The 24,434-nt window shown below is 43.2% G+C and overlaps 1 protein-coding gene across 1 annotated transcript; it reads right to left on the reverse strand.

Moving 5' to 3' along the window:
* LOC306788090 (E3 SUMO-protein ligase PIAS1-like) lies at positions 1 to 23,469 on the reverse strand (the record flags this gene model as incomplete). Its single annotated transcript, XM_079283431.1, has 13 exons — positions 1 to 878; positions 1,446 to 1,486; positions 1,944 to 2,083; positions 3,218 to 3,443; positions 4,492 to 4,512; positions 4,836 to 4,969; positions 6,219 to 6,379; positions 6,674 to 6,747; positions 7,291 to 7,396; positions 8,987 to 9,121; positions 9,304 to 9,442; positions 9,550 to 9,634; positions 22,977 to 23,469. 13 exons carry the CDS (start codon positions 23,467 to 23,469, stop codon positions 519 to 521), a joined length of 2,115 nt encoding a protein of 704 aa, XP_079139557.1. The 3' UTR covers positions 1 to 518.
* Positions 23,470 to 24,434: the final 965 nt, after the last annotated feature.

Below are 24,434 nucleotides of genomic sequence, written 5' to 3' on the forward strand. Positions count from 1 at the left end.
CATATGTTTAAGCTTGTGTGAGAAACAACCTCAGTCCTCCACTTACAAACAGCGATTGAAGCAGCTCACTGAAAATGTCCCGATTCGACATACAAAAGTAAAAGAGGAAAATATATTTTGTTCTCTGTACACGGTGCCACTTCTTGTAAAAAAAAGAGCCTTCCTCCTTTGTGTTTTATGCTCACGTCTTTGCTGTTCGTGCCGGGTTGGTACCAGTATCGCAGTCACCGCGGGTTCACATGCTGGACAGGTTTCTGATCTGAAGTCAGTGTACAAACAGAATGTCCACCACTGACCCCTCGAAGTGATGGCTCTGTACTGTTCTCAGGTCAGGCCTGAACCCACTACTATTATTCGTGCTCTTCTTGGGGCGGTCTCGTCATTACGACTCCACAATCGTTCTAAGTTAGAGGACTTGGGGGCCAGTCTAGTTTCTGGATCAAGACGTTACCCTGCAGTCAAAGAGTCTGTCACTGGATCGCAGTTGGACCCAAAGTGTAGTCTTGACCCTTCTCGAGTCAGTCCAACGATATAACGTCGGGTATCCCGCCGTAAATAGCTGCCACCGCTGCTTCGGCGCTGCTCCGGCTGGCCACCACCCCGGGGTGTGTGTGTGAGGAGTGCGAGGAGTGCGAGGACGAGTGTGTGGAGTGAGTGTCGCGGAGGCTGCTGGACGACACCAGGCTGCTGCTGCTGCCCGAGTTGCTCGCCCCGTTGGTCGGCGCCGTCAGCGAAGCGGCCGAGGAGGCTCCCGAGTGGTCGAGGAACAGCTGGGAGGAGGAGGAGGAGGTGCTGTAGGGCAGGAAGCGGTTGAGAAGCAGCTCGTGGTCGTCTGAGGCTGAAGCGGCGGCCGCGGCTGCCATCACCATGTTGTAATGCTGATGCGGCAGAAACACAAGAGAGGAGGTAAAACTGATGCTGTATGGAGAATTACTTTGTCGAAGATTTGTTCAATCAGCTGGAAACAAAACTATTCCACTGCCAACACGAGGACGGTGTTGACAGGGAAAAAGCTGATGTTCTCTGTGTCTCCGCTGTAAAATCTGTTCTTTCTGCATTCAGTGACGATCGTCGGAGGCAAAGAGGAACTACAGAGTGCTACTTTAGTTCTTGTTCTCTTCGCTTGTATCGCAAACTAGTTACGTTACGGACAGCGGAAACGGCATCCCCAAATATGAGTGCAAAGCATGTTATGATGTTATTTACAATGCATGTTTTGGCTGACTCAGCCGTATTCAGACGGAGAGAGGCCGCTCGAGGCTGCAGCTGCAGAGGGGCCGATAGAGCCGGGTTGGACCCTCCAGAATGGAGGACTTTGCTCAAACAGCATTTTAACACACATGTGTGTTTAGTATTTGACTCTGCATGAGGGATTATTATTATTGTAAAATGAACCACGGTCACAGGCTTCAAGGACTTCACTGAAAACTAAACTGTTGCCGTACCTGATGATTGTCGCCTTGAAGAAAAGCGAAGAAGTTCAACTCTGGAAATCAAGCACAGGACGAGTCAATGGAGAATATCGACACAAAATCTGTATCACAGACGCAAATACACAATGTGTTTTAAAGTTAAGGGCATTAGACCTTTTATAGAAAACTAAATAATAAGAACAAAAGTCCCTTTGACATCTTAAACTTTTGGTTTTCCTGTTAAATATCTCCAGGAGATCATTAATACAGTCATTTAGATTAGAAAACACCTCTTTCACACTCTATGACTTTATTACATATTGTGTATCTGCTTGTTTCGACTCTTTATGAAGTCACTAATTCTTATGGCTATATCAGTACATTCAATAATAATGTCATCACTGTATATATAGAATTCGGGATGAGGAGAGTTGGCTTGGCTGCATACTATTATTGTAAAGATGTTAATATGGACTTATTATGTGTTTAAAGGTATTAAATCATCTCCAGGCCGCGGTCGTGTGTCTTTACCCGACAGGTTGTTGGGTGTGTGGTAGTAGGGTCTGTAGTCCTGGATGAGTGGGGGGACAGGAGGGATGTAGCTGGTGTCCACGGCTGGCATGCTGGGTGTGCGGCTCACAGGAGAGGCCTGGTGGTGCAGGTTCAACACTCTGAAGGCAGACACAAAGGAAGAGGTTCAGAGACGAGCAGTTAAAGAGGACGCTTCATCTATAATTAGGCTTTTATTTCATGTCCTATTCATTTGGTAAGTCACAGGGGCGTGCTGTCTCCTCTGACCTCGAAACACAAACCTCTGAACGACAGGATTCATTAAAGTCAAATGAAGCAGCACACGTTCTAACACAGATGCACATAATGAATTTGTCTTAAAACGTAGCTGTTAAGTGTTTCAGAGAGCCTTTCTTGCAACAATATCCCCGGTGTTGTTTGAAGGCAGCGCGAGGATTTGTCGGTTGCGGGTTGTAAACGCAACGATCGAGGTTGGCGCTAACTCCCCGCTCAGCGTCACACGGTTAGGGTGCGCGCCAAATGTGCTTACGATCCGACACCTGGCCGCTACAAGGTTGACCCCCAGCAATGTCCCAAACGAGGCAAAATGACAAGAAAAAAGAAAATACAGGCAGAGGGCAGGGTCTCCGTGCACACCGTCACACACATCCAGTGGGTCATAAGTGACCAATGAGACGGATCACTTTTAAATCTCAACATTTATTTTAGGAAAATCCTGCTCATTCTGCCTTTAACATAGAATCACAGGACTCAGCCAGATGACGTGACGATGATGGAAGTTTACGTTAGACCCGCTGATATTTATGTGCACAAGCTTGAACCTTCTACTCAAATGAACCATTTTCTAACATTTAGGCCAGATGGAAATAGCTCCCCCCGTTCCACATCTCTATCAAGTCTGTTTGTTAGCTGAGTTACCAATCCGCCCTGATCCTGAGAGAACAGTCAAACATTACACTGTCTTGAGATTGTATATACGTGTGCAAAAAAACAAACAATTTTCAAACCCATTTTCTAGATCTATACATCCAATTTAAAGGAGTTCAGTCTTTCTCAGTCAGCACTCTCTGCTTTCTTCGGTGAGCGCTGTAGATGTGAAATGGTAAAAGAAACGTGCGTGTCGAGTGCAAAACTCATGAATCATTTAACATCGAGACACATAACTAACTAGCCGTCTGAGCAGCTAAAAGGAGCCCCGTGCCCACATTTAATGAAAGACAAGACAGAATGTGGAGATGAAATCAGACGGTCTCGGGTGGGTTTGTGTGTCTGACCCTTTGTTGACGATGGGCGGCGAGGTCGGTGACATAGAGGGACACGCTCTTTGGGGCAGAGGAGGCAGAGGAGGCAGCGGCGGCGGCTGCAGAGGCGGCGGAGGCGAATCCTGTCCTTCGTCGTCTGAGGAGCTGTCCAGCGTCAAGTCGATCACCTCCACCTTCTTGCTATTGCTGCTGTCGCTGCCACCGTGGCTGGACGACGAGCAGCTCAGCTGATCTGAGCCTGTGTAACAGAGTTAATGATTCCACTTGCCATCCTGGCCATTGGTTGCTAGTATTACTATATTATTTAAGTTATTGCTAATCCTTATCATTTTCATATTATTTCCTTGTTTAAATATCATTTACAACGTATCATTAGTTCCCCATGGAGACAAGTGGGTTGTGTGTAACAGCGCCCTCTGCTGGCTGCTTGCAGACTCTAGTGGTGCGCCCAGCTTTCATGAACTAGTCTGAAGCTGTTTTCATGGTAGGTTGACCTGTGACAAGCTCCGTTGTGAAACATCTCATTCGATGTCTGATGTACATATATATATATTTATATATATATATATACATATATATATATATATATACATATATATATATATATATATACATATATATATATATATACATATATATATATATATATATATATACATATATATATATATATATACATATATATATATATATATATACATATATATATATATATATACATATATATATATATATATATATATATATATATATATATATATACATATATATATATATATATATATATATATATATACATATATATATATATATACATATATATATATATATATATATATATATATATACATATATATATATATATACATATATATATATACATATATATATATATATATATATATATATATATATATATATATATATACATATACATATATATATATATATATATCGAGAGATATATATAGAGATATCTAGAAGTCCCTTTTTGTTGGTATAATTGTTTTAATTTATAATTTTGAGAGCAAATGGTTTTAACTGATTTAGCATTTAGCATTTAGCATGAGTAACATGCTAACCACAGTTAGCTTAAGTATTTGTCCCTTTTAATTTCACAGTGTTCCGGAGCTTGTGACCACAACGTTGTCTATGAGAGTCACTAAAGCTGTTCTGTCTTTTACCAGCTATATTCTGTCCGATGAATAAACGTCTGGTTGGAGCCATCAAAATATATCGTGTCCTGAATTAAACACAACGCAACGGAGAGTACGCAACTGCTACACCTGCAGACGTCCGGCACGAACCTGCAGAGCAGCGACAACATATCAGTTGGTGTTTCTGAGGCTGCAGAGTAAAAATCAAAGCGATGCTGAATACCGTGCGTGTGCTAAAATGCACACATACAAATTTGCCCTTTCTCTCATATGAGATACAGCATGTTTGTTACCAAGGAGACAAGCACTTTGCTCAGTAGCATCAATGTGGATACCTCAACAAATTAAAACGGACAACGCATGAACAAAGTCTCTGTAGTCCTATTTTAATTACTTCTAAGCTTCTCTCGCTGCCTTCATATAGACGCAGCCTTTCTGCTTCCTACCCTCCCACCCCTCATAACATGTCTCACCATCCAGTCCGTTATAGGAAGCAGAGGAGACCTCTTGCACTTCCCTCTTGGACCTCATGGGGGCCCAGCTGCCATCCTCCTTAAACTGGATCTCATCACAGTCCATGCAGCTGTTGAGGATCTCCACGAAAAGCCTGAGAAGAAACAAACACGTCACAGACGAATCCATCCCAAGAAAATGGACACACACACACACACACACACACACACACACACACACACACACACACACACACACACACACACACACACACACACACACACACACACACACACACACACACACACACACACACACACACACACACACACAGCTTTTGATAAAAAAAATGTGTGAGTGTAGTGGAAAAGGCCGTAGACTTCTAAAGACTAGAAATCTACTCTCAACAGGCTTACGTGAACACTGTGATTCAGTGAATACCTCAATCTTCTTATATTATCGTCAGTGAGTGAGTGTTTTGAACATACTGAACATCAACTACAGAAAAATGGATTCTGCTGTAAGGGTGCTTTGAAAAGCTATAACGAATAAGTTTCCAAACTGACTGTACGTGTAGCTGCTGTCCTCCATAAAGAGGAAAGCTACACACGTTTCAGAGCCGCCTTCAAGCCTACAGGATGCTCATGAGAGGGATCTTCAGCCCTTTGAAAGGCCTCACATTATGATGTCAATGAATCATACAAACAAGTTGATCAGCCGATCCTGTGAAACTCAAAAAACACAAAATTTGAACTCTGTGGAGACTTTAGTCATGAGTAAACGCAGTAGTAAAAGTATGAGTCAATATGAGTAAAAGTTGATCTGCATTAAAAGTAAAAGACAGGTGTTAGTTTAGAGTTGGGAGTCGAACATCATTACTGTTTCCAAAGTCAAGAATAAACTTTTACGCTCAACAGCTAATTTCAGAATCTGAATCCTGTTTATTGCGACTGTTCCTTGATGTTTTGGTGCATAACAATAAACAAAGGAAGAGCAAAGAAAAATAATTTGAGTTACCGCCTTGCGGTGGTATGCCTCCGCTAAGTGTTAAAGTTCACATCCAAAATGTCACTTCATCATTTGATCATTCGACATTTGGGTGAAATTGTCTTATTGGCCAAAAACTTGTTTTTGAAATAAAGAAACAAAGAGGGTGGGATGTGCAAAAACATTTGACTGATTTGTTCCTTCTTTTCTGGTTCGAAGACATGACAACAAAGTCAAAGGAAGAGTTCTAATATTTTGGGACGCAAGCTTCTAAGTTTTATGCTGAAGGTTAACCGAGAAGATTGACTCCATTCTCACGTGAATATCGAGCCTGGCACTGTCTTACCAGCACCTCTAAAGCTTACAATTGAACCCATCATACACCCTGTGCAGCATTTCCTGACAGGTCGTCTTACCCGTCGATGATGAGGTGCTCATAGGGGGCCTTCTTGTCACAGACAGGACACACCCAGGTGGGCTTCTTCTCGTTCATCTGGATGTACAGTGTGGCGTCAAAGCACTGCAGGTGGGAGCACGTCAGCGCCCGGCATGGGATCATCAGCCGCATCTTCCCCAGCTGTACACACACACACACACACACACATGTATTCAGGGCATGAAGAGGGGACACACACACACAGTGAGGATGAAGGGCGTACGGGATGCGTAAATGTTACAAACATGCCAAACCCACATGGAAAAGGTGCACGACAGGGGTTGAGAAGACAATTTGATAGATCGTGTACACAACCCGAAGTAAAGGGCATGTGGGCACGTTGAGGCACATGCAAAGGAAAGAATGGCCGGACACGTCTTGGCATGACTGAATCTCTAAACACTGGCTCGAATTCATAAAGAGCAGGCTGTTTACCGGGCACAGCAGCGACACTCGAAGGCTGGTCGTGGCTATTTCACTGTCTGGGTCTGCTGTTAGCTTCTCTTTGACTGCAGAAGAGAAGTAAAAAACACACACACACGAGTGAGAAACAAACAGGAGACATGCTCAGTTTCTCAATTCAGACTGCAACTTCTTTAAGTGTTTCACGTAAGTGTGTAAGAGCTCCTCATGCTGTGTGAGGCTGACGGAATCTTCTTATATCACTTCCCGTACAGTGGAAAACACATGCACATAAGACAAGTGATGCATTCAATATACACTTAATGAAAAAAAAAAAAAGAATGCATATTTGCACCACACTGTCCTTAACCGTACATACATAGGCCAGCTAATATGCGAGTAGGATTCATAAAGCCGTAAACACAGACACAGTAACATCAGTGCTCTCTTTCTCCCCACATTTTAAATGTGTATACATCACTGTGTGAAACTCATCGGGGCCAGAAATGGGCTTGAAAAATAAGTTACAGTAGAAACACTGAATTTTGTACTGAAACTGTATTTAATGTGCTTATACATAATGTCAATATCGGCCCTGATATTGATCCGGCATACTGGATCAGTGGTTCTCAGAGGTGGCCCGTGCTTACTGAGAGCTCTGGAGTGGTCCGGGTTTCTGATGCCTTTTGCTCGTAGTCTCTGTAACAACACTGTGGACGACTGCTGCTTCACCAAGTACACTGCCATGGAGTAGCTCTGTGGACACACGTGAATACGTACAACAATCAGTAATGTGCAAACAGATACTTTGAATCTCACCTGGTGACTGTTTTTGTGAAGTTCTGGGCCAGTTGCAGAGAATGTCCTTGAACAGTGTTATTCAAGGAAACTTCAGCAGGCAATATGTTGAAATATAATGTAATTATCATGTTCAGTCAATCTTACCACTCTGAGGCAAATGTGTGTTCAGCCATGTGTGAAGACGCAGCGAGGGAAGGAAGAATCTGAGGCCAGTATGTACTTCTGTTGTGAGATGTTTTCTTTACTGCCCTCTACGGTCACTCAACTAAATATAACTCGGCATATGAGATCATGTACACTACACTGTATAAAATATACTTTTTAAAAGTCAAATGAACAGATTGATTTGGTCTAAATAAGGTGATTTTGTTATTTACTGTAATCCGCCTTCACTCAGCCTGTATTTTGACCATACAGGGTGATATGTTTGGACTTTCCCTGACGTTTTGGTTACCATCCAGTATTTGTTCTAAAAAAACACAAAAAACGTCATACAAAAAGAATCCCTCTCGATCTTCACTTATGACCCACTACAAGTGCGTGGCGGTGTCTGTATCTGCCCTCTGCCTGTATTTACTTCTTATGTTGCCGTGTTTGGGACGTTTTGGGCACTGGGTGTGTAGCCCCCATGCATGCACAAGCACGCATCCAAGAGGAAACTACAAAAATAGTGGAAACGATCCCCAAAACACAAAGATATAGGAAAGTGTAACGCCAAGCGGAAAAAAGCTCGCTGCAAAACAAGAGTGAATCTGGGGTTGGCTTTCAGCTGCTGTGTGTGATGCTGCAGGTGGTGCACCGGTCTGTGTTCTGGTAGCAGCAGTCAGGGGACGTCTGCTTCCAGTGTCCTGCATCGTATGCATTTAATGTTTTCCTTTAATGCCGTTTGGGCTGTAAGAACCCCACTTCAAACTGCTTCTCACACACACTCGTATTGTAGGCAGTGATGTTGTAAAAAATGTAAGTCGGCTTTAAGTCTACATTCATTTCAAACTAAACAGTTTTCTGTTCCGTCACGTTTGTAAAACGTTCTTGTTGTGGTGGTGGCGTCGGTGTGTCGGTCTCATCCATTTAAACACAACAACTCAAGATGGGATCAAAACATTTGCAGCCACTTGTTGTATAAATTGGCATATTAATTTTAACAATGATTTTCAAAAATATTATATAAACATGAGTAAGTGCAGACAGAAATGTGCATGAAAGTCAGTCATATATTAATTATTGTCTCCCATAATTGGATAGGTTTGATTAAAGATGATAAACTGGGCTGCAAATAAATATTTGTGCAATTAATAATTCGTTAAACATTAAATCTTATATGACAAACAATATATCAGAGCCATCATAACTCACCAAAGCCTGATGTGATATTTACAAATCTATTCTGTCTCCGTAAACATAATCAGTTTAGAAGGACACGAAAGCATTTGAGAGGCTTTCATCAGCAAATGTTTGGTAACATCACTTGATGACTTTATTACTGATCAAAACATTGATGACCAAAGAGCCCCTTGTTAGAAACTGTGACACTTTGGTTCTTACCCTTCCGATCTCAGAGGTCCACGACACCACAATGGTATTGGGGACTGTGGTGGACAATCTGACCAGTGAGGTAATGTTGATGGGCCGGCTGGGCCGCTTGGGCTCTACGCCGTTTTTGGTTGGAGGAAGATAACCCTAGATGTCCGACATGAATATCAGAGGGGGAAAGGAACGGAAATTAGCCTTTTCGTTGTGAATATTACAAAGTTAAATTCAAATTCAAATGACACGAGGGACGAGGCAGAAAAGGTTGAACTCTTCAGATCCAGTTTCACAAAAAGACGCGACGTGCATCTGATTAATGTGGAGCCCTTTACCGGCAGGTTACATGGCTTCCCGTTGACTTTCACACACAGATTGGGTGGGAAATGGTCTTCCTGAGGACAGCTGGTCTCCGACAGGCAAAACCGCAACTGGACTTGAACTGAGAAATCACATTTGGTCCCCGAGATGTCCCTTTGAGCACAGAAACAAATTTATCACCCCATAGCTGTGGAAAGGATGCACATCTATGAATTATTCATGAGCAGCATCCTGCGCTGAGAGGGCGGTGTTCCTCTTACATCGAGCTGCTGATCTGCTGGACTTGTTGTGGCGTTAACGCAAAGGCGAAACACGTCTCCTGAAATCGCTGGCTGTTGTCTGAGGCTGCAGAGGCAGGGAGAGAGAGAGGAAGGGGAGACATTTATAGTAACCAGCAAAGTCGCGTGCATGCACCAAGTTTCAAACAGCGAACAAACGCCAGTGACACCAAGACAGTGAGATAAATAAGACCTAGCGTTACAGTAAAGTACAGCAAACGACTGTTTTGATCTACAGACGAGCATAAAACAAAGAGAGAAGAAGTGTGTGTCAAGTGTATCCTGTATAATTAACATTATTGGTTAGATCTTGTTGGCATGAAATGAGCAAAAGAACACCTGGACGTCAAAACCAGACTGCCTCACACGAAGGTGAAGAAGAGGAAGAAAATGTGTGTGTGTGTGTGTGCACTCTATTTATAGGCCCACGGAGAGGTGCTGGAAATAACTGGTGCTACTAACCCAGCCTCCATTAAAGAGAGAAAGTTGGCAAAGAAAAGTGTGTGTGTAGGTGCTAGAAAGAGGTTAGCATGAAACACGGAGCTATGAGTGTGTTTTGTGTTGGACTGTAAAGGAAGAATTCAACATTTTTGGAAATATGCTAGTTCTGTCCGAGAGTTGGATGAAAAGATCGAAACCACTCCCGTGTCTGTGCTCAGGATGAGCTAAAGGTGGGAGGCGATTAGCTTAGCTTAGCATAAAAGACTGGAATCAGGGGGAAACAGCTAGCTTGGCTCTGTCCAAAGGTAATGAAATACACACACTGCTGGAGCTCAATCATTAACACGTTGTTCACCGTTTGTGTAATCTGTACACAAATAGAAGAACGAGTTATGAGCCGCAACTATTTCTGGAAGTACTGTTTTTTTTTGATAGAACAAATCCTGATGAACCTTGAAACAACAGTTTAACAGGACATTATCGGTTCACACAGTAACGGTAGACAGAACAGACAGTTCTGCAGATTTACGTAAGAACTCAACCCAACCCAATTTCATGGGCTTAACTTTCCCTCATAATGATCAATAAAATCCTTTTTTTTATTCCAACAGAGACAGATGTCTAAACTCAGTCCCTGCAGGAAACGGCTTCGTTGTTTGCAAAAGGGAAACCAACTGCAAAAGCTTGTAGCATTCACCACAAGAGTGCTGCGTACAGCGGTGAGTTAGCATTACAGACCAGTGGAACCTTTTCTTTATTTTTATGTTTTAGAAATGAACTCCTTTTGTGTGTGTGCCTGTCGTATCTTGAGTGACAGGCTGAATCTCAGCGGGAACCTTTTGGCCTGAAGGCTGCGTAGAGTGAGGGGGAAGATAAGTTACCGAATTGAATCATGATTGCTGCTTTAATTACTTAAAATGTCGGTGAGTGGCAGTTAAAAACGCATGCAGAGTATCGGTGTGCACGCATGACAATAACACACACCCAGCAGGACAATCACAGGTCGGTCATTTCTCTCCATGGAGGGAACAACGAAGTGGACGATGACTGGACCAATCATGCTCCTTCTTTCAAACAGCCTTTCATTTTCACAGTGATTATGACACATTCTTACCACCAACATGGTATATCATTTCTATGGCATGTTTTATTTTTAATGATACACCTTCTTTCTGTTCCTGCATCTTAGGAGCAGCAGCCTGTGTACTGCAGAACAAAATCATACGCACCAAGTGTGCTTTCGAACTACAGTGTTCCTCCTCTCCGGGCACACGGGCTATAAATAGAAAGTGCTCTCTCACTCTGTCCTCTCTCCCTTTCTCTCACTCTCCCCCATCATCTCTCCATCGCTCTATAACTCACTCTCTCTCTGGCAGCGGGGTTTTTTTCCTGGTGTTTCAATGTGTGTGGTTGGGAGAGATATGAGAAGGGTTGAAATGAGCTTTGATGGATGTCTTCCTCTCTCGCTCTCTCTCTAACACACAAACTTACTTTTACCCCGACGCACACACACAAACTCCCACAGTGGCTTCTCTACCGCCGGTGATTTAAGATGCATACACAGTGTTTCTATTTTTCGGACACATTGTGATATTAAAACTGAGGCTTGATGTCAGACTGTAACACTTGTCTGGTACTGATCTATTGAAGTGTGAATTGCTGAGAAACGCTCAGATTATACATATCCATGATCAGGCATTGTCTGAGTTAAATCAACCTTTTGCCAAATGTATCTTCTATCGTTTTCAAGCAAAGCTCTCGTATGGCTGATGATGCTTGACAACATTTAAAGGAACAGACATTTTGGTAAATGTGCTTTTTTTGTTGCTTTCTTGCAGTTAAATATGAAGCCATAGCCGGCAGCCGGTTAGCTTAGCTTAGCATAAAGACTGGAAACAGCTCGTCTGGCTCTGTCCAAACGGTAACAAAATCAGCTTACCAGCTTCTCTAAAGCTGATTAATGAGCACATTAGATCTTGTTTGTTTAATCCGCACGACAACCAAAGTGACGACAAGTTGCAATTTCACCGGGGACCATTTCTTGAGGAATTGTTTCCCCTTTTGAAGTCATTATGCTAAGCTAACAGACTGCTTGCTACAGCTTCATATTTGGCGCAGAGAACTTGCAGCAAGAAAGTAAACAAGAATATTTCCTAAAATGTCAAACTATGATTTTAAATTTGAGGAGTTTGGCTTCTTATGTTAAGTCAAAAATACATTCCTCAGCGTAAGGTTTGTTAAAAACTATAATTATGGTATAGGAACTGCATCAGTATCAAAGAATATGAAACCATAACCAGCCTTAGTAAAAACTGAAAATACTGTCATATGGAGGAACACATTTGGTGTGTTGTGTCTGTGTGAGGTAGATTAACTGAGAAATGATGGAGAGTTTCAGAACTAACATTTAAAAATGACTCCACTGACACGTGAAACCGAAATCTATCATCACATCTGTCTCCTGCTGGTGCAAACCAAAGGTTACGTGAATAAAAACAGGCTTCAACATGAATGATCTTATTCTGATGTGCTTTGTCTCAGTCTTTCTTCTCTGAGGAAAGAAACCCTGACAGAAGCTGCAGTCTTATCAAATATGAAAACATGGATATCGGTGAAAATATAAACCAAGCGATGAACGCATGTTTGACTTTGGATCATTTGATAAGTAGAACACAAGACGGACATGCAGGATGCTACATTTGATTTTTATCACGTTTAGTCGAGGCAGAAACTCTGTAGTTGAGGAAAGAAGCGTCATTATAAAGAGTTAGTTGACATCAAATACAGAATACGCTTTCAATGAATAAAGTCTCTGCTTAACTTTGCTGAAAGAAGAAGACACAAATAGGATGATGCTATAAACAGAATTGTAATTACTGTTATTGAGCCCGTTTCTGTCCCTGCATGTAATCGTAGTTCTGTTAGTGCTGCTTATTAGAACGTGAACGTTTCACTGGGACATTCATTATGAGACACGAGCGTCATTACAACAAACAAATCTGAGCTTCTGTCGGTGGAAATCTCACACAAGAGTTTGTTCCCGCTCAACACCACAGCTGGATATTACCGAGCTCATAAAAGTCTTCTTTAGTCGTCTTGAAGAGAATAGACTTGACGTGTAAATAACGAACATGAATGAATTCGTGATGGACCGTGTGCTTGACATCGACTTTTGAAATCAATCCAAGCGTTGAGATGTTTGTGCTTTAACCATCTGGAGTAATGTCAAACGTGACGTAAGAGAGCATACTGTATGACATGGGAACCTGCAGACTCTCCGTCCTTCATGGGACACAGTCTGTGTCCCCCGCTGTCTGCTGTACCAGCCATCAAGCTGCATAAGACTTCGGTTAACAATGTAAAATGTATGTGATGGAGAGACAGATGGTGGTGGGCAGAGTGACAGATGGGAAAATTATCTCCAATGGGTTGATGTTTACAGTGAAGAGGGAAATTAACCAGGGAGGACACAAAACATAGTCAGCTGCCATGTTATTAGGTTTGCTGTATGAAACTATCGTCTGAGAGGTCTCTTATAGTTTCTCAATTACAGAAAATAACGGCTAGTTGAAGCTGTAGTCTGTAGTGTTGGTGAAGTGTATTCGGGTTCGTGTTTCTAATATCTAATCTACCCTCACTGATATAAATAGGGTGGACAAAATAATAGAAACACCCGTCAGTACAGCCTCGCGAACTACAGCATCTAAAAGTACCATATGGTAGAATAAACAACTTTCTAAAGCTGTTTGACAAAGACTGAACATTACAACCTTCATGGAGTTATTGCAGGGCTGCTACATTAGTGTTTAGCTCACATGTCATCAGAGTGAACGTTTGACAAAGTGAAATTGAGGCACATTTGCAAACCTTCAAAGATTTGCTGAAAGTCCATTTAATCACGTAGAAATTTGAGGTACTAGTACTTTACACGAGTACTGTGTTTCTATTTTATTTCACTTGTACTTGAGAAAATGATCCGACTTTTAAAGATGGATAAACTATTTGAAGTTGAGCTGGAAAATGCATCGTCACCAAGCTGACAACTGTTTCTATGAGCTCGTGAAAAGTGGACTTTTTAGAGATTTGTGGTTCTCAGCACGATGATCTTATAGAACATGATGAATTGCTGTAGATTAAACTACCCAACTGCATATAAAGAAGTTAAAATTAGCACAACCATAAACATCTACAGCAGTAAAGTGCAACATACTGTAATATTTATCCAAATTTAAAACATCAATTGTACTTTTACTATTCATACTTTAAGTAAATATGCAAACATTGCTTATACATTTAAACTTAAGTAATGTTTGTACTTTTACTTGCAATTGACTGTTTTCACAGTGTGGTATTAGTACTTTTACTGCAGTAAAAGATCGCAGTACTTCCCCATGCAGAAGACTACCATTACTAGTCACACTGGGAGGAAGGGAACGAAACGCTTGTCATTTACAAACCAGAGAAATATAACAAGACTTTGCACCCGGCACATTTATGTCCAAACTAGATTTATGTTCCAGCTCGGATTAATGATGAACATGAATATTCTGTCAATGCTGACTGTGACCCGACAGTCAGTGGAAACCTCGAAAGCCCTCGGTGCTGGTTTAGTCCTGGTTTGAAGAGAAGATGTGTGAGCTAAGCTACAGAGAATGTGCTCAGCCCTGAAGCCCGTCTTCAGCACAACAAAGCCCAGCTGGAGTTTATTAACTTGTTAGTGGCTCTGCTACTTTTTCTCTGTTTAGTGCACCACAGGCGCACACACATACACACACACACACACACACACACACACACACACACACACACACACACACACACACGTAAAAACCCAACATACAGCAACATTCACGGTCAGAACAACGACACAAATCCTTTCAGTGTCACTCAAACTCAAAACTACAATCTCAAAAGGATCTGAAAACAAAAAGGCCAGATCTGCATATTACACCCACACACACAATGTCAAAAGAACATTTTCCAGAAGTGTTACGTCCCCTCCCCCCTAACAGCAGCAATTATCTTATTATATGCATAAGGGCGTGCAGTTATATAGTGACAGCGCTCATTAAGGCATTCCAGTGTGCTTGCAGGACTGCTGAGGCTGGAATTACATTTTCTCGGCCTGGCAGTTGAACCCTGCTATCCCTATCAATGTATATACACTATAGCAGGCATTTCACAATGTCTTTAGAGCTCGGCTTCATGCGGTAAACGCCATGCCCCTGTCATTACTTCATGGAGCACAGTAACAGTGAGGTTAAATGGAAGGAAACGACGTTGCTTATGTTGGAGATCAGATAAAATGAGCGAGAACTGTTTAGAGTTACAATCAGGGCTCGGGTCCGTCTAATCAGACGGACGATGATGCGCCGACTTAGAGGAAAACAATGCCGGTCGTACACGCTCTGAGAGAGGGAGGCCATTTTGTGCAGCGTGTTTATAGTTCAGAGCAGCCAGAGCTCCTTTGTTGATGTTCATTTGTTGTGAGAAGGCAGAGTTGTTTACAGAGAGATAAAGATTTTTTGCACGGGATCACGCGGCGGTCAGCGCGAGAGCGGGTAAATCCCAGCTCGTGCTTCGATGTCGAGGTGCTTAAGCTGATCATGTATGCGATATTATATTTTTACTGATTCACGCAGGAGACGTACGTGAATGCACTTTATGTGTGACACGTATTCGCTTGCAGATCCAAGGGAAAAACAAGAGGTACAGAGCAACCTGGCTCAGTGTGCTTGCTCAAGGACACTCCAGCAGAGAGGATAACTGCCGTCATGAAGAGAGCAGCGTCTGGATGAGTCTAATCTGGTGTCCCACAATGATAAAAACTAAAGTCTTTGTTAATGATTGGGATGTTGCCTAGTTACTCTTGGATGGGGTTGATTAGATCTATGAATTAATCTAATAACACACTCTGAAGGATTCACTGCGTCTGAACCACTGAAAGGGTTTCTATGTGAAACAGCAGAACGAGCCAATTAGCACAGCGAAGGAGAGCAGATCAGAAAACAGAGAGGGTCCTTCGACAAATACAACTACATATATTTAATTAGAGGTAAAGGCTCGTCTCTACTGGCAGCTCTTACATAAAGGCCCAGTTCTCTTCCTCTCATTTTCTTTTTTTACTTCAGATAGAATACGACGCATCGTGCTTTGTCTGGGATAGAAAGATTTTAGAGCGCGTTCACGTCAGCCTCGTTGAGTTGGTTCGGTCGGTTACATGAACGCTGGATTGGGTTTGTTTGGGTTGGTGTGAACGACGGACTCAAACTCTGGTGCGGATCAAACAACCGCTGTCTGGGCCGCCTTGAGGGGGTCGTCTCGTTCCGCTGTCGAGTGACGTCCAGAGCGGTTCATTTCTGGTGCGAACACCACTCGAACCAATCACAGGAAGTGTACCAATTCATGTGTTCATTTCAAAAACGTTTATATTTACCCTGTTTGATGACTGGTACCTGAACAAGTAGCCGTTTTGCGTGTCTGCTAGCAAATGTCGGGTGGCAGGTGAGAAAACTGGATCCACAACAGAGTGAGATGGCTCCTTAATATATGAGCTCAGGAGACCTTTTCTCAATCACTCAAGAACTGTTGAGCATTGTCGTGTGAATGTTCAAAAACTGCGTCAACAGTACATCAAAGGATGCAAAGCTGTGCCCAGAAGTGGTAACATGTTTAGGACAAATTAGGCAATCTGTTTTGTCAGTGTGACGCTCGTATCAGGTATGATGAGTTAATATGTCACTGTGTTCACAGCGGAACCGACAGATGGCACCAAACTGTATATAGAGCTGAAGATAGCTTCCTTTAGTGACCTACTACTTTGCCTAAACGGGCGGGACATTTCTTTATTAACAATTAAACCCAGACGTGAAGATTATTTCAAAGATAAAATCATGGAGCGACGACTCATCTTTGTTCCAAACACTTGATGAGACATTTTCCTTTTTTTTTTCAAACCACACGATTTTTCCTCCATTGTATGAATATCACAGCGATCTTCTCATGTAACAAGCTATTATGCACGAAACGCTCATCAAATGCAAAAAGGGGCCTGCATCCGATTCCTGAAGATATGGTGATTAAATCATGTATAATGCATGTGCACCACAATGATCTCCATAATGAGCACAGAGGCCTCGTTCTCCGCCGAGGACGAGGTAATGATGGAGAGTTCAACCAGTGGGGTCGCCATGGTGATAAAGGAATAGCTGGTGCTGGACCAGGGATGAACAGAGGCCCGACTCACCTGCATCCCCCAAACTGAGAAGACTCAGCGGAGAGGGAGGGGAGAGATGAGGGAGGGGGGGTGTGCGAGGGATAATAAGTACGATCACATGCACTAAAGAAACGAGGCTTCTATGAGGACTCGGGTTATGTTTTTAAGGTCATTAATGATACGTGCTGCTGCAGCTTGAAGAGGTATCACAGTGAGAGAGTTCAAATGGGCAATACTGTACAAGGCTTTTCTTAAATCAAGCTACATTACACCTTACATTGTTGTCCTATATAGTAGACGTCCATACACTACTTACTGCGTGAAGTGTTGGGAAATGCACAGAAACCAACAAACCCACAGCTTCTTCTACTAAAAAGCTCTAGAATGTAGGGGCTTGGGAAGTCCTAAAATAGTACAGATTGTCCAAAAAGTCAAAAACAAATTACTGCCTGCAAGCCGACAAGAGAGGAATATGCATGTTGGAGAAACAAAAGGTCAGAACTAACGCGCAGAAATCCTTATATCTCAGCGGAAGGGATGAATTTGCCTCTCACCCTGGACAAGAACTGTTCGTGCTCCTTCCATCTGGCTGCGGTCCATCAGGACCAAGACCTCACGACACACGAACAGCTTCTTTCCATCCGCAGTCGGGCTCATTAACAGAGCCCCACTGACTCTGTCATCCCCAGGACAGTTCCCTACCGGTCACTCCCCTGCACATCCCTTCTCGGTTCTTATTTAAATACACTCAACACTTTTACACTACACTTACATCTCACTTGTTTATATAACTCTCTTATGTAATTCTTAAAATAATGAAGTCTATCACTTTTGCTGTGGACAGACGAGAGCAACAACATGCATGTCTTCCAGGAGAGATGCTCTGAAACTATCCCCATCTATAAACAATTAAATACGGGGATGATATGCGTCTGGCATGAACTAACCGTTGTGCTGTGCTGCACTGTATATTTGCCGTTTCCTTAGTTATTTGTGTCTTTTTTTACTCGTATGCCAAATTGGTTGTGTATCGACAACGAAAACTATTTTCTGAATTTTACAAATAACCTGCAGTTGAGCTGTGGAAAAAGACTTACTCCGATTTATTCATTCCAATTTTAGATGCAAGGATGCACCAAACAAGTCATAATCTTTCCTTTCACTGCACTTGTAAAAAGCCTGTCGGAATCCTGGTTGAGCACATTCATGGCCAACAAAATCAGCTGTCACCAGCAAAAAAAAAGAAGAAATCTAGCAAACCAAGAGAACAAGTGGGGGAAGGGAGAGAGCGTGCATGTGTGTGTGTGTGTGTGTGTGTGTGTGTGTGTGTGTGTGTGTGCGTGTGTGTGAGAGAGAGAATGATGTGAATGTGCGATTCAGATTCAAATGAAGGGAGGGTGTGTTCTGCGGGCACAAGTGCACGTCTATATGAATTCATCACTTTGCATGCAAATTTTAACCGATGATGGCCACAGAGACAGAGTGAGAATGGAAGACAGAGTGGGGGGGGGGCGGGGGGAGAGAGGAGAGAGGAGGCCGAGAGGGATGGGACATGTTCAGGAAATGGATGGAGTGAGAGAGGCCGAGGGAAGAGGAGAAAGATGGTGTGATGACAGAGCTGCAGGCGCTGTGTTTGCACATGCATCTGCAGGCAAATTAATCATGAGATGGTCTCTTACTCCATTAAAATGCTAATCTTGGAAAATCTAGACATTTCCATATATTTGCAATACATCCCTTAGCCCAAAGATTGTTATTATGCTAAATGCAGTCTGGGTGCTGGATGCACACTTAATATAATATGAAATCTGACCGAGACAAAGATCAGAAGTCTCTTAATAAGTAGTGAACTAAAGGGCAGACTGGATATAAGATTCTTGATATTTGTACTCATTAAAGTAATGAAGTCTTGAATGAACAAACTGTTTTTTGCAAAAGTTGGAACAGTTTTAGTTATTTTATCTGAGATTAAATCCAATTTAAAATATTTATTTTTAACTTATTAAGGATCCTCTCAATTTGTGGACTCACTACAGCTGTGTATCCACAAAAAAATGAAAACTAAATATATGATTAATTGTTTCATGTTGGTTTCAAGCTTTTGACTAATCTAGGGACAACGACCCGTCTTTTTCAGTCCTGATACCGACACTGATATCGACACCGAGTCCCGATACCTGGGCTTTGTGTGTCGGTCGATACAGAGTACCGATCCGATGCCAGTGTTTAATTTATAGGCTGTAAGCCTCACTGTGTGGAAGAGACTGGGATCAAATGTATGAGTCACATATCAATCCAATAAACTAAACTCAGACTCTCTTGCTCATGAGTAGAAATATACAGCTGAGCAAGTACAACCACTATCAGATAAGTACCGGTCGTAGAAGAGGTCGTAGAGGTAGAATCTGAGAAGGAAACTCTTCATCCTTTATTGATACATATTTTCACTGACACCTCTTATGAACCAACAGTGGCCTCTGTCTACTCTGAACTCTCGTGGGGAATCTGCAAATGATATTTTTTGCAGGAACATTTTTGGTGCCGTGTCAACGCATTAGCAGGCAGCACAACAGCAGCACTGGCAGGGAGCCTCTCCGCCACAGCGGAAACACAAATGTCAATGTTTTCTGTGACTGCTGCCATGATTATTATGGGAATGTCACACTGACATAAATATCCACAACCTTGCAGATTATTTGTTCGGCATTTTCAGTCCGACGGCGAAGATACAGACAGGAAACATGGAGAGAGAGGGATGACGTGCAGTAAAATGTTACGTCTCAGTTACCGTAAATATATCGGTGTCTGCAACCTTCCGTTTTATAGTGTTTCTTGCATTTCTACACAGAGTTTGTCATTTGTCATTTCACAGGTTTCCAAGGAGCATGGTTTCATCTGGACCCTGGTCCTTCCTCCTACCAAGGCCCTGCTGACTCCAACTGCCAATATCACTTTTATTATTACTCACATTACTATTTCATATTACCGATACCATTAATGCACATTATTGACCTGCTTCTTCACCAGAGTCTCTGTGCTTTCTCGCCTCACTTTCTGTGCATTCAGTACACTAGCCCTTGTATTTAAAGAAAAAGAAAAGAAACGAAGTTCATTATTAGGCTCCAGACTGAAACAGGGTGAGCAGGTTTGGGAAAAGGAGTTGATATTTTAACTTTAGTGTTACTGCTCCTTTGGTCTTTGACAGGTGCCGTGGTGTGCTTGAGCGCGCGTGTGTGTGTGTGTGTGCGTGTGAGAACGTGTGTGTATTTGGAAGCTAGCATTTCTGTCTTTGTTTTGAGGCTTTTCTTCAACACACACCAGAACATCATGTTGTGGTTGAATTAAAAGGGATCACTGATTGAACACTGATCTTTGGCTGTTCGTAGCCGCATATGGACCAGAGAATGATACATGATTGTAATTATGAACAGTTTAAACTGACCCACGTTTTTATATAAATATATAAAAATATATGACTGCAGGGTATTGATAACGTATAGATACTTCTGTTTGCTGCTGCCTTTAATTGAACCACATTCAATTAATATATTAATCAATTTCCTGCATTTCTGCATTTTACTACTGAATTTTATTTCTTACACCGTTTCTTTAATTGTTTTTAAATCTCCTTTTCTTTTGCCTTATGTTTTGATGCTTTTAATGGTTTTATGTGAAGCACTTTGAATTACCTTGTTGTTGAAATGTGCCATACAAATAAACTTGCCTTGCCTCACAGGTTCCTGTGTATCCGGGTTATGTACAAAGAGTCAAAATACACGTTCAGCAAGGCGGTGAGGAATGCTAAAGTCTGTACTCTGAGAAACTACAACACCAGCTCTCAGCAAGTGACTCTGCTTCTGTCTGGAGAGGTCTCAGACAGATCACCAATTACAAGCCTAAGACCCCCCACTCCATGAACGACCTCCTCCTGGCAGACGAGCTGAATGAGTTCTACTGTCGCTTTGAAAGACAATGGGTCGGTCCTGACTCCATCCCCCACGGCCCCATCAACCAGCCCCAGACCATCAGTCCCCCCTCCCCCAGCCCAGCAGGGGCTCATGCCTCTGTACCACCCATCCCAGTGTCCCCCCCACCCCCCTCCCCAGTGACGACTCTCTCTATTCTGGAGAGTGACGTCAACAGGCTTTTTAAAAAACAGAACCCCCTCCACCCTGAAGCATTGTGCTGATCAGCTGTCTCCGGTGTTCACAGACATCTTTAACACCTCCTTGGAGACATGCCATGTACCAGCCTGCTTCAAGGCCTCCACCATCACCATCCTGTCCCCAAAAAACCAAGGATCACAGGACTTAACGACTACAGGCCCGTTGCCCTGACCTCTGCGGTCATGAAGTCCTTTGAACGCCTTGTCCTGTCCCACCTAAAAACCCTCACCGACCCACTCCTGGACCCCCTGCAGTTTGCCTACAGAGCCAACAGATCTGTAGATGACGCAGTCAACATGGCCCTCCACTTCATCCTCCAGCATCTGGACTCCCGAGGAACCTACGCCAGGATCCTGTTTGTGGACTTCAGCTCTGCCTTCAACACCATCATCCCGTCTCTGCTGCATGATAAGCTCTCCCAGCTGTACGTGTCCATCCTCTGCTCCTCCATCACGGTCTGGTTCGCTGCAGCCACCGCCAAGGACAAGGGCAGACTGCAGCGCATCATTCGCTCTGCTGAGAGGGTGATCGGCTGCAATCTGCCGTCCCTCCAGGACTTGTTCGCTTCAAGGACCCTGAAGCGAGCAAGAAAGATTGTAGCCGACCCCTCTCACCCTGGACACAAACTGTTCGCGCCCCTTCCATCTGGCAGGAGGCTGAGGTCCATCAGGACCATGACCTCACGACACATGAACAGTTTCTTCCCGTCGGCAGTCGGGCTCATTAACAGAGCCCGGGTCCCCCACTGACTGTCATCCCCAGGACAATTTCCTTCCCTCCCTACTGCTCCCCCATCACTTCATATTTAAACACACTTTTGTATTACACTTGTTTACAGTCCTGTTATCTGTTTGTTGTGCACTTTATTTTATATTCTTTTATATTCTACTGTACATTTTTATATGTTTCTATTTCTTGCACTGTTGATTGTTGTTTATTGTTCATTGTATTTTCTAATGTTATGCACCACCTGCCGTGACAAATTCCTTGTATGCTAGATACATTGGCAATAAACAGTTCTGATTGTGATTGTCATTATACCTGGACCAGGTCTTGCCTCCTGCCGTGGTTCTGTCATACATTAAATGTGCTGTAATTACATTGAATGTGTTGTAATTCACTTGTCCTGTTCTACACATGACATCTATTGCACTTCTGTCCATCCTGGGAGAGGGATCCCTCCTCTGTTGCTCTCCCACAGGTCTCTTCCTCTTTTCTCCTCCGATGTGAGCGTTACGGGACAAGAGGATTTCAAATGTGTACATATTGTAAAGCCCTCTGGAGGAAAATTTGTAATTTGTGATTTTGGGCAATACAAAAATAAATTGAATTGAAGCAGCCATGTGAATTCTGGCTTAGTGAAGCTACACAAAACAAACATATCTCAGTCATACACATTTTTCTGAAACCAGGTTTGACGCAATACCAAACGCTAATCTGTCTCTCCATTCAACGTGTACACTCATTCATTCTACCCTGCAGTGTTATGATATATAGTGCAAATATAACGTGCATACATAGTGATGAAATGCATCATTCCCTTTATATCCACCTCTCACTCAACACCCACTCACGCGTGCCCTCACCTAGACTGGTTGGCCTGATGAGCTCGTCCAGCATGTCGTAGAAGGGCAGCCTCTGCAGCTTGACGTCCGGGTGGACCGGGTGCAGCGTGGCCGAGCCGGACAGGTGGTGCGTCAGCCCGGTTAACTCGTGCTTCCCGGGGCCGAGCAGCGAGAGGGGCAGTAAGGCGGCGGGCGACGGGGCTCCACCGTGACCGGCGTGGCCCTCGTACGCCAGCTGCGTCAGGCCGGTGGGCAGTGCGGCGCCCCCTCCCCCGACCATGCCAGCCGTGGCCGGGTGGTGTGGCCCGGCCATGGCCAGCTCTGAGTGGGAAACCATTTTGGCGGGGAAGCGTCGTCGGTAGAGCTCTTTGACCTTCATGTGCACGGCGGGGCTGCAGCCGGCCTTCAGCAGATGCAGCGCCTTGGTCAGCAGCTCGTGCTTTCGTCCGTGCTTGTTGCGCCCGGCGTATCCCAGCAGCACCTGCAGCTCCGACACCCGCAGGCTCATCACCATTTGCTGTGATGATGATGAGAAGGAGGAAGAGGAATCAAGTTCTGAGATGCCACTCATGACGGACGCAATCACGTTTACAATCGAGTTAGTTGACAATTTATTTTAATCAATTAGTCGATTCATTACGTTGCAGCTCTACTGTTTTTAATGTGAAATGAGCAAAGATTAAAATGCATACAGTAATCTCCACCCTGTGCACACACGAGTAAATAAAAAAAGCATACTGTTGTGTGTAGGGTTGGGTATCGTTTGGGTTTTTTCCGATACCGGTGCTAAAACGATACTTTTAAAATGATACCGGTGCCTAAACGGTGCCTGAACCGATACTTTTTTCTTCAAATTGAACAATATATTAACTGTTTAAAGTATACTACAAATATAAATAAATACAAAACACTTGGCTTCAAACTACAGCTTCAAACTTTTTAACTATGAACAATATATTAACTGTTAACAGTTTACAGCATACTTAAATAAATATAAATAAATACAAAACACACACACTCTGTACACACACTACAGCTTCAAACTTCAGCAATTATTTTGCAGAAATATGAGCATATTTTCCTTCTCTGGCAAAATACGACACGTCTCATGACTTATTTTATTTTACCAGTTGGTGGCGGTAATGCGCCAATTCGTCGCTTGCCATCCGCCACTACACCTCAAAGGAGGAGAAGAAGAAACTTTCTCGTGCCTGTGTTGTTGGGCTTTTGAGCGACAGCGTTAAGTACCCCGTTGTAATAATACTATGAGTGAAGAGCGGAGGGCCGAGTCCTGCTGCCAGGACGGAGTCATCAGAGTAGTGTAAAAAAGTATTTCAATCGGCTCAGGCACCGAAAGGAAGCACCGAAATCTGCGTTGCGTTTCGGTCCGGTAGGTACCGGACGTATAGGAACCGGTGCCATATTGGCGCCGAGTTTCGGTACCCAACCATAGTTGTGTGTGCACATCTGGATATGTGA

The sequence above is a fragment of the Melanostigma gelatinosum genome (genome assembly GCF_949748355.1).
Source record: "Melanostigma gelatinosum genome assembly, chromosome: 2".
NCBI classification, from domain to species: Eukaryota; Metazoa; Chordata; class Actinopteri; order Perciformes; family Zoarcidae; genus Melanostigma; species Melanostigma gelatinosum.